Below are 11,788 nucleotides of genomic sequence, written 5' to 3'. Positions count from 1 at the left end.
AAATCCTGCTTTCTACCACAAGAACACACTCACAGTTTTGATGAGTGTGGTAGTTCTGATTAAGACAATGATCTTAAACAGAAACCAGGTTCATTAGCAAGAAAACTTACATGTAGACGTTTACCTTTAAGGTTCTAGAGAAAAACCTGAAAACCAGGTTTACAATGGTTACCAGCCTTTTCTAAGTTATGTTGTTTGGTGTTTTCTCAGTCGGCATTGTTTTCACATTTTAATGTCAAAACTAATTCACATCAGGGAAAAGGTCACATGAAGAGTTCTTCCTCATCTTGTTCAGCTCTGTTTTCATTCGAAGCCGCTCACTATACAAAATAATTGAGGCACTCTTCATCATTTACATACATTACTTATTTTGTGTGTCACATACATATACATCCAGGCTGATGATTTGCACAGCCCTTTGCTTTAGTTCAGCACTGAAGCTTTATTTTTTTTCTCTGCCCCTCCTCCTCCTCATCCTCCTCATCCACCTCCTCTCTTCCCTCTGAATGGCTCTCAGTGGTGGAGGAGAGCGGCGGCAGCAGTGAGGCAGCAGCACTGGGCCTGAAGGGCACTTTTCAGCCTGGCCAGACACACTCGGGCCTTGCTGCTTGGCTGCGCAACATGGGTCACCGCCTTACATTAGGAGGACCCTGCCAAAGTCAGCCAAGCGGAGCCCTGCAACATACCTGAAAATGAATGAACAAAGTCGATGTTCCACTGCCTACTGCAAGCACAAAACAGCATGTTTGATTATATGATTCATACCAGTATAATAGATTCATATCTTAAAGGGGCTTTCCATAAGGTGTCTCATCAGCGGATGGATTTTTCCAGCCATAAATCTTCACTCACATTATCTGTCTCACCAATGAAAGGGCCAGCCAATAGTTTTGATTAGTGCACCTTTATTTCTTGGCACAGAGTGGGAATGAAATGCCCTCCTGTGGATGCAGTGGGTGCTCATGCTGAGGTCAGAGGGGGAGACTTAAGCAGACCTCTTGTGTCAGCTGCTGTTATTTATATGGAGTTCAGGCTTTATTCATCACCGTGTTGCCACTCTGTACCAGCAGCAGCTTCTCCTCTGCATCCCACCTTTACAGTCCAATGATCGACGTTTCATGAGAGGCACCTCAAGGTGGGGCTAAATGGTCTTATATTCCCAATCATGTCGCGTAGGCGGAGTCTGGCTCTCGTGCTCTTTGCCGTGTTGCCGCTGCCTGCCTGCTTGCCCAGCCTGTACTGTACATGACAAAAGCAAGGGGATGGAGTGAGTGAGATAAATCCACACTTCTTATTTCTCACACACACTTTTTTTTTGTAGGAAGAGGGGGTTTTGGATCACTGCGCCACATTACAAGAACACGGCTCCTAGTTCATGTTAGTAATAGAAGGACCCAGCAGCCTATCTCTTTTTACGCACAGCCTACTCCTGTGAAGGCAGCAGCAGCAGTTCAGATCAGATTTCACATTCAGCTCCGACCAGCTGAGAGCGAGAGACAGCCAGAGAGAGCAGGAGGGCTCTTATCTCCGCTTTCCACCACCGATCCCCCTCTTCTGTTCGCCTGAAAAAGAACCCTGCGAGGAAAAAACACGGGTGCGCGGCGCAAACATTAAAGCGCCACTGGGATTTTTTCCCTTCCTTTTTTTCTTTTTATGTATTTTTGCAGGATTTAAGCAGCGAGCGCGCCACAGAGAAAGCGATAGAGAGCAGCAGAGATGGACGAGCAGCCGAGGTTGATGCACTCTCACACGGGGGTAGGCATGGCAGGGCACCCCGGCCTGCCGCAGCACATGCAGGAAGGCAACGGAGGAACGGACGGCGACGGCAGAAAACAGGACATTGGAGACATTTTACAGCAAATTATGACCATCACGGATCAAAGTCTGGACGAAGCGCAAGCCAGGTAAAAAAATGTGCTCTTCTTGTCGAGGAGGGAGGCAGCGGCGAACTGGAGGAGAAAAAAGAAACAGAAAGAAAAAAAAAGAAAAAATACAAATCTTGAAATTTCTTAAATTAAAATAAAGCGCGTTTATGGAAGTTTTCAATGTAAAGGTGCAACACAGCCTCGTGCAAAAGCCGATAAAACATTGTAAAACATCGATGGCATGCCTGCAGATCACTATTTCTCTTCATATTGAAATAACCGCGCTCCTTGAACAGAAAATAAAAGTGTGTGAATGTGCTGGTTATTTCTGTCACATGCCAACGTGTCGCCCACTTACAGCTTAAAAAAAACACTTGACACCTTTAAATCATTAGACTCAAACAAATACATCTGAAATGTGTTTTTTTATTTATTCATAAATATAGACATAATTGCTGGGTAACACTTCAAGCTGTCATTTAAGTGTCTTACAGTTTGTTTCCAGCGCAGTGAGCGCCACACAACTTTTTCTTTTTCTATTTTTACTCCTGATACATAATTCAAGACTTCTTCCATCTTGAATCCACTTTAAATTCACTGAAGCTGCAGATGAATGTCCAAAGATGCACATTTGATTTTTCTTATTCTTAACTGATAATTAAAAAAAAAAAAAAAAGATATTTAAATGTAATCAAATTGACACAAGTTAAGCTTTCTGTTTAGCTTAACAATAAATATGTTGCACATCTGCACTGACCAGATGTTATTCTGCATTTGGAAATAGTGAGTACCTGTAATTTATTCAAGAATTTGTCCTTAAAGAAAAAAAAAGGATAAAAGGTTGGCCATGAAGTCAGTTTTAGTCTGAGTGAGTTTTGGATATTATTCATGTCTCTGTGGTTTCCTTATTAAGCCACTTTTCTGTTGCAGGAAACACGCTCTGAACTGTCACAGAATGAAGCCAGCTCTGTTCAATGTCTTGTGTGAAATCAAAGAAAAAACAGGTATGTCTGTTTTCACATTGCACTCAATGTACAGTACATATAGCCTAAACACTGCACTGTGTAAATCATCATATGGTGTCTAAGAAACACTCTTTAACCAGGTTCAATGAACACAACACTGCACAGAGTATGATCCACTAGAAGAGCATGCAGCTAAAAAACACACACGCACACACACACACACACACACACACACACACACACACACACACACACACATACACACAAAGAGGCTTTGTGTGGACTATTTTATCATCAAAGGCTAATTTGCTATTCACACGCTAAAGTCACCTGATGTTGGATATTCAGTCACAACACAATCCAGCATATAAATTTCACTGACATGTAAGACATGTGTTTCCTCCTGTAGCGTTTTAACTCTTTCACAATAGGAACTGTGGACAATTACCTTGAGCACTCCTTATCAATTATCGTGTCAAAATATGAATGAGCTTTTTTTCCTGATGCTATTGTGGAATAATGGGGAGTTTGGAGCTAAAATTGTCACAAGCACGTTGACGTCTCCCCTCGTGAGTTAACTGTCAAAGCGTGGTGAACACGTCTCTTTCTATCCTGTGTTGTGTCTCTCTATTAAAGCGGTTGTGAGAAAGCATGTCAGCAGAATAATTGCTAGGAGAGAAAATAACGTAACACAGGAGGCGTAAGTCATGTTTCCAAATCATTTTCCCTGTGACATTTCTGAAATTGGCACAGATAGAATTCAGTGCACTTCAGACTGATAGCGTGCATCTCATCTTTTTTTATTTCCCTGTCTTTAGACTGATGTGCTTCTCCAGGCCTCTTAAAACTTACACTGTTGAGATATTGAGTCGCCAAAGCAGAGAGAGAGAGAGAGGCAGTGCTTTCACACTCATTAGTGCATGAAATCAAATAGAAGGATGGAGGATGGAGCAGATTTAGTTTTCATTGTCCCCCAAAGTTGCACTTGCTCATACTTGACCTCTGAGGCGGCGTTGTCTGGTGTGTGTTTATGTTGCTTCTCGTGTGTGTGTGAGCCCACCCTCGCCCGCTGCTTTCATGGATGTTTTCATTGAAGTTCACCTCGCTGCCTACCCAGCAGCCCCGGCAGTTTATCATGAATCGGCCACAGCCTCAGGAGGGAGCAGGGGGCCTTTTGAAGCCTGCTGGCTCCCTCTTCTTCTTCCTTTTTCTTTTTTTTTTGTTGTTGTCTTGCTAGGTTTTTTTGGAGGGGGGAGTGACACAGTTATGCATAGTGTTTTACTCCCTGGCGCTTCTCGGAGTTCATCCAAAGTTCGGCTCTGCAGAGAGTACAAAGTAACTTGGACCTCTTCCTGTCTGCACACCCATTCTTCTCTCTTTCAGCTGGCAACCTATAAATACAAGGTGCAGCTCACAGAAGATCTGCTGCTTGTGTTGTCTCGGAAACTTTCGTTTGAGCTGGAAAGCGCTGGTAGTTGATTGAGAAACAGACCTAACTTTACTTTTCATTTTGTTTAAATCTTGTTCAATTTTTTATCAGACATTTTAAATATTGACTGATTCAAGAGATCATTTGACAGATTTTCTGCTCGTCTCCATGTTGATATAAAATAATTAGTATCAACATAGGTAATGATAAATGTTCCTCTAACACTTCATACCTTCATCTAAACACCACCACAGTGTCTCTAAACATGGAGTGTAGAGATCCATTATCACGTCCAAAATCATGATTCAAATGTTAACTCTCGCTTCATTCACATCAAACGTGACACTGGCTCATTTATCAATTATTAATACTTTGAATAAAATTTGACTCTATCGCTCAGATATTTGGATATTTATTTTTTCACTTTCTAAGTTTTATTTGGCGTGTGGCTCTCTGAAACATTCCAATTTGACTGAATTTAATTTACTAAATTTGCTAAATTAAAAAAAACCTATTTATTTAAAATGTCGAGTGAAGCTCGCAGCTGCTTGCTCCCTCTAGTGGTTTTTTTTCTTGTTTTTTTAAAAAAAAACACAAAATGGTTTAAAAGGCAGACAAAGAAGCAAAAATGTTCTGATAGAATTTCTTCCTTCTTAAAGTTTTGCTTTTAAAAAAAATTAGTTCTATGAAATTTATAGAAGTTGAATAATGATTGCGATGGTCAGTGCAAAGCAAAGTAGGTGACTTTTTTTTTTTTTTCGACGTCTGAATTTAGTCTTAGGATGATGTCTGTGGTTTTCTATTGTTGGCTGGTGTCAGTGGTCTCGTGTATTTAGTTTTTCTTATTCTACACTCACACGACAACAATGCTTTGACTGTCGGTTGGACATGTAAGAATAACCTTCACAACTTTCTTTGAATGGTTTACAAAATTTCATCTTATAAGTTTGAGTTTCAGCTTTTTGAAGTACTTGGTACAAGTATGAAATACTTGGTTTTACTTTTGGCCTTTTTTCCCCTTATGTCAGTTTTTTTTTTTTTTTTTTTTTTACAATGACACCGATGTTTCTGTGTCCTCTTTTTGTACCAGACCCGACCGTTCCCTTTCCACCGTTAAATATTTCACACTGAGTGTATGTAGACTAGTGTTCCACTTGTACAGCTTTAACGGCTTTGAAAGCTGCAGTCCCCTCTGAGTGCAGAGCCAGTGTGTGTGTGTGTGTGTGTGTGTGTGTGTGTGTGTGTGTGTGTGTGTGTGTGTGTGTGTGTGTGTGTGTGTGTGTGTGTGTGTGTGTGTGTGTGTGTGTGTGTGTGTGTGTGTGTGTGTGTGTGTGTGTGTGTGTGTCCACTGAGCTGCTGTTTGCTTGTGTGTCATTTTTCCATCCCCGGAGCGACTGACAGCACCTGCAGGACACAATGCCAGTGTTGATCTAGGGCCTGAACTTGTGACCCACTGTGTGTATTTTTACTGGGATGAATTGAGGGATGGCCAACAGAAATAATGTGCAGTGTAAACATTCACAACGGTGCAGCGACAACCGGGAGGAGAGGATGAGGAAGGAACACTTGATTTAAACTTTTTTTTTTTTTTAATGGTAAGACATTGGCTTCATCTTCACCCCGTTTCATTCCAGGCATACTCGGGTTAGTCTTTTTTACTTCAAAGGAATGCAGTTTTTCTGATGCTGTGCACAAATCTGTGTGTGTGTGTGTGTGTGTGTGTGTGTGTGTGTGTGTGTGTGTGTGTGTGTGTGTGTGTGTGTGTGTGTGAGGCACATTCCTGAGAGGAGACGAAGCAGAAAATTAATAAAGCATATTAATTATATGATTTAATGTGTCCGAAAACGTGGAACAAAGCCAGAAACAGCAGTGATTTTTCTGTGTTAAGGTTCGTCGTAGCAACAGCAGGGTGCTCCGAGCTTCTCGCAGAGACTTTCCAAAAATACACACACAAACAATTTGACTCCTCTGCCATTGGCCCGTGAAATCTTATCCTTGCACTAACTCAGTTTAAGGTGTGTAAAGATAGGGATGATATAAATATGAAACAACTTCATCCAGGTTTTTTTTTTCTCACTTTCTGTGTGTGATATGTAGAAAAGTCACAGATATTTTTTGAGGTGGACTGTTTTCTTTTTGGTCCTCGGCTGCAGATTTATTTTATGATTGATGAAACGGCCTCTTTAGATAAGCAAATGCTTGACAAACTGATTTGGAAAATGAGCCGCCTTGACCTCTGTAAACACTTCACCAACATCATAAATCTCCAGCAGTGTCAAACAAAACCACTCCTCGACTGAGCCGCTCACTAAATGTGCTGCTCTGACTCGCTGTTTAATTTTTCTCCTCTCAACCTCAACAAAAGGCCAGCTTTCTTGTGGCCCGTGTTTGTGTAGTGTTAGGTTTCGAGCCTTGGGGATCCTCCATTTATAAAAAATGACTGGGCGAGTGATGTAATGTTATTTTTTGAAGGGTGAAAATAGGGTGTTTTACAGAGGGCAGTCGGGGAGTGTTTGACAGGATGAAATGAGCCAGAGGTCTGATTATGGAAGGTGCATGGAAGCCTACACTACATTGAGTTGTCAGCCCATTCACATTCTTGGCATCTGCCTATTTGTATTACAGCGGCTGAACTCAGATCAGCCTTCACGTCACTGTCCAAACACTTTGAAGCAGCCTGCACATTGATCAGGTCCCATTTTCATATGTTACACACTCTGAGGAACAGTTAACATCTTAATTGATTTTACGAAAAGTAATTTACCAATTTAAAAAAAAGTGATTATTTAGAGTCAAATTTATGGCGTTTGGACTTTTTTTTAGGACTAGGGCTGCAACTTAAACTCACCTAAACTTTCATTTTATCCTCCTTTCTAATAATTATTTGTCGATTGGACATTAGAAACCAGCGGAAACTGGCAACACAAAAGTCTCAGAGCTTAGAGTAACTTAATGAAAAGATCAGTCTGCTGTATAACTATTAAAGACCTGTTCATAGTCACTTTAATGTCATGTCAAATTAAGAGCAGCACCCAATATTTTTAGTGAGAGACCATTATTTTGTCTCTTTAACAACAACCATGACATTTAATTTAAATTTTAAAAATGGCTGATGAAATCCAAAGAGCTGTTGTTGCTGTGGAGTTAACACATCTGATGACATCATCCCCCGACACCTGCAGTGAGATTTTTTGACATAGTGATTACTGACCCCCAAAAAAACTTCATTTAGTAATCAATTAATTGTTTTGATTTTTTTGTTTGTTTTGGCAGGTAAAGTGTAAAAGAATCTGAAACAGAGATAGCTAGCAGCTAATGTTCATAATGTTCCATAAATACAGCACAACAAACAACCACAAAGCTGGAGATACACAACAAAAAGCTAAATTAACAAAAGAGACAAGCGCACTAAACGTTGCATTTTCTTCTACCCTAACTACGTCTAATGTAGTCAACGATTAGACACCAGTCATATTGAAAATAACTTCTCTTACTCCACAAAAAGATTTTCCTTGTGCATTGTTCTTTTTCACTTTGTAATATCTTTGTGTGTAATAGTGTTCAACATTTTGAAAGTCAAAGGTGTTGTTTTTAAATGAACCCTCATAGTGTAATTTAATACAGATTCAAAGGACTTGTAACTACTCAAATCCTGATTGTAAAAAAGATCAGCAGGTAATAAAAAAAGTGAGTTAGTTTCTCTGTATGTCGAGTTGTGTCACGGGGCAGCTCCTCCCCTGCCGTCTCTTTGGCGGACGAAAGAGAAGAGTCGGATACGTGGAGCAGCTTTTTGTCTCCCTCTTATCCTCCTTCCTGGTCGATGCTGATACAGCAGCATTCAGGGCGAGAGAAATGCCAAGCTCGCCACCACAGCTGTTTCCCCAATCTCTCTGCTTAATCATCCTCTGAGAGAGAGAGAGAGAGAGAGAGGAAGAGCTCAATTCTGCTCCGAGAATGAAAACAAACCAGGGGGAGGAAGAAAAAGTGTTTTGATTAAGCAGCACCAGGCTGGAGCTGACTTTTGACTGTTTGATGCAGAGACATAATCACGGACTCATCTGTGAGTGACGCCATGGTAAACGACGTGTTAATACCATTACAGTATAGAACAATGTGCTTACATTATACATTATGCAAATTGTCAGACGCCTAATTGATACATGTTAATCATATTAAGGAGCTTAATTATAAGAATCTTACTGTGCAGCCATTTGTTAATTAACACTGACATCACACGCACGAGGAAGTGATCTATTTTTATCGAGAAGTTTCTCTACCGTGATGAAGTCTCATCCTCACGACAAGGAAGCTCCGGGATTATGTTGTTTTTGTTATTTCACACATTTTTTTTTCAGGGCTTGGACGGATGCATGTTTTTCTTCCCTCCTCTCTGAAGCCCACTGGATGCATTTTGTAGAGAAATTACATTAAGCTCCGAGCAGCCCTGCTAGTGTGGAGATTACAGACTGAAAGCGAGATCCAAGTCGACTTGTAAAAGAGCGCGAGGCTCCATCTTTTACCTGAATGTCGCCTCCTGCGCCCTTCGCTCTGCCTAAATATCACTGTTCTGCTATTTACCTCGTTCACGGCTCTCTGTGCAATCTCACTCCCTGCAGGTTTGGTCTGCCTTTTCTTAACACCGGCCTCCTTAATATGTTACGAATTTAATCAAGTCTGCAAATTTGTTATGCACGTTAAATTGAACATGCAATGGCACATTTGAATGTGGTTGCCATACCAACCCCCCCAGGAGTTCATTCTCCATAATGTAGTGTTTGGAATCTCATTTCCTCCACTTTCCCCCGCTGCTTCTTGCAGACGCCACCTCCAGGCTCTGACTGTATGTTCACTATGAAAGGAGCTTGGCTGCCACGGCTTTCAAACACTGGAGGGAGGGAGAAAGAAAGGAGAGAGAGAGAGAGAGAGAGAGAGAGAGAGAGAGAGGCCTCTCTCCACGTAGTGGAAATGACACAAATTAATATACACTACTTAAACCAGACCAAGATTAATGGTTCCCTTTCGCTGCAGCTTAGTCCCACTGTCAGTTGCCGGGTGCTCGTTGGACAAAATCAACACTAATCAACATTTATTCCACTTTTGCCCTGGGCTCTCAGGAGTCTGGCAGGACTGCGTGCCCCCCCCCGCCCCCTCCTCTCCTCTCATTCCCTCCTAGCAATCCACCCCTCCCTTCGTCCGTCTCGCTACGCTTTTCACCTCTCATCCAGCTCCTCCATACATCACCCTCCTCACACCGCACAGCTCCTCAGAGGAGAGTGCGCCCCCTCCTATCAGGCCACATTAGAGTCATGATAGATTTTCTCTTTTCATTTGCATCTGATATTTAACACAGCAAAGCAGTTGCTCTGTCACTTTACAGTACAAGTGTGTGTGTGTGTGTGTGTGTGTGTGTGTGTGTGTGTGTGTGTGTGTGTGTGTGTGTGTGTGGGTATGCATTCAGGATTTTGTTTGTGTGTGTTTCCTTTCCACTCTGTAATCTTATCTGCACTCAGTCCCCACTGCAATTTGAGAAACAGGATATACATGAGTATAATGTGGAGTATTTATACGACACTTCATTTTCTGGAAGGTAGAATTTTAAAATAAGAACTACTTAGACTCCAACATCCTGCTACAAGATAAAGATATTATGATTGTGTTTTTTTTACAGAGCGCTATTTTGAACTAAATTAATTTCCTTTATATTTCTGTGACTGGCAGCGATGACGTCCAGAGATCTGCTGACTCTTCTGCTTCACACAAGACAATAAGAATCCTGCACAGGCTCATAATCGGCTGAGTTAATGCAGGCTGTAATTCCACTGCTGCTGTTCATCTCTTTGTCATTCCACTGGCTCTAAAAAAACACTCTAGGAGGGAAAATCATTTTTAAAAAAAAACATTCCTTAAATGAAGTTGAGTGTAAAACCTAAAAGTATATGAACAGTAAATGTAGTTCATAATGCTCGTCGTTATCACTGCTTTGAGTCTTTTTATAGGTAAAGAAATTATACTTTTGTGTATATAGATGTATAAGAATACATTGATACAATTGTGAAATGCACTAAATAATTCATAATGAAATAAAACAACATATTCCTGAGCCGAGTGTGCACTACAGCCACGATGCAGGATATTACAGAAACTTTGATAACTACAGACGCAGACCTGACTGTTCTGATTGAATGAAAAAGTTACATTTCTTCTCAGATTTTTGTCACAGTTCTCAGAAGTTACATTAAAAAAATATATATTTTGCATTGCTTACAGTTCTGCATCACAGCTCTAATTTGTAGTATCACTTTGATGTGTTTTTAAAGTGTCATTCACACTCACTTGTTTCTCACAGCAGACGCACAGATTTGTCATTTCGTGTTTCACGATATGCTGCTGCTGTTTCTTTACTGGAATACACTGTAACAGTATGCACAGTGGCATATTATATTCGAACTTAGTGGATAAATACTCAATTATGTCCATCAAATATATCACACTGTGCTGCAGAAGTTGTCATTTTGTCTTTTTACTTCATATCAGGAACACTGAAACTTTTGTTCTTTGATTAAAAACAAGTTTCTTCAAGGTTCATCCTTCATTATTATCCATCACTAAAAAAACTGAGCACATCAGTCTTCATTGATCTGACAAGGCTGTCGCTGAATTCAGAGTTTTTACACCTGATCAGATGTGTGGAGAACAATACATTTTAAAATCTGAAATTATTTGGTCAGAGTTAAAATCCAGAGTGTTTAAATGCGACAGGTCATGGTCCATTTATACAGTTGTTTTTTTTTGGTATTCATATTTTTTATTAAATTTTTCAAAGGCATGATACATGGCATTAATACACTTGAGTTTCAAGCATACAGTAACCCTTAGTTTACACAAATCGTGGAGGCAGACTTCAGTACACAGATCCAGTGAACATAAACAACTACAGCAGCAGGCTGGAAAAGGTAGAAAAATAAATGTGCGGTGCATTTTTTAAGCATATTAGCTCATGTAGTATGCTGTAGTTTTGCTAACACACAAATGATAAAGTAGGGAGCCATGCTGAACCGACGAAGAAGATGAAGTAGTGTCAGCTCAACACCTGCTGACTGCAAAATGCACCGGCCTAAAGTCACATCAGCTCACTGACTCGGTGCACCTGAAGCACCATGAAAGAACGCAACAATGTCTATTGTACATGTACATATTTGCATACATAATGTGTCAATCATAATTTTAAAAACATTGTAAAGCCTATATTAATGATAAATTAATAGTTCCTGTTTAATACTGAGGGATGCGTCATGAATTCTAAAATTGAGCTTTGCATACTTTCAGATTTTCAGTCATCCAGCCATTGTCTTGCCAAGTTGTTACTATTTAGGGAGCTGGATTTGCTGGATCAATTCCCAGCATGCATTGGGTGCGAGCCAAGGAACCACCCTGAACTGGTGAGCAGTCCATCACAGCAGATCAGATTTGATTCCTGTCCTGTAGTCTGAGGTGATACCCCTCCTGCATCAGCCTCAGAATCAGAGTTT

The 11,788-nt window shown here is 40.7% G+C and overlaps 1 protein-coding gene across 3 annotated transcripts in view; it reads left to right on the top strand.

Moving 5' to 3' along the window:
- The first annotated feature begins 1,189 nt into the window (after positions 1-1,189).
- The window catches only part of LOC109982606 (pre-B-cell leukemia transcription factor 1), a 59,807-nt gene continuing 49,208 nt past the window's right edge, over positions 1,190-11,788 (top strand). For 2 of the 3 annotated variants that reach the window (XM_020631921.3, XM_020631912.3), the window contains exons 1-2: positions 1,192-1,904; positions 2,796-2,869. In XM_020631921.3, coding sequence (XP_020487577.1) covers positions 1,717-1,904; positions 2,796-2,869 — 262 coding nt within the window. In that variant the 5' untranslated portion in view covers positions 1,192-1,716. Of the gene's footprint in view, positions 1,905-2,795; positions 2,870-11,788 lie in introns of all 3 variants that reach the window. The other variant, XM_020631918.3, reaches the window with a different exon arrangement.

Source organism: Labrus bergylta, chromosome 6 (assembly GCF_963930695.1).
Source record: "Labrus bergylta chromosome 6, fLabBer1.1, whole genome shotgun sequence".
NCBI lineage: Eukaryota > Metazoa > Chordata > Actinopteri > Labriformes > Labridae > Labrus > Labrus bergylta.
Note: the sequence above shows the minus strand (reverse complement) of the source record. Positions and strands in the feature narration are given on the sequence as shown.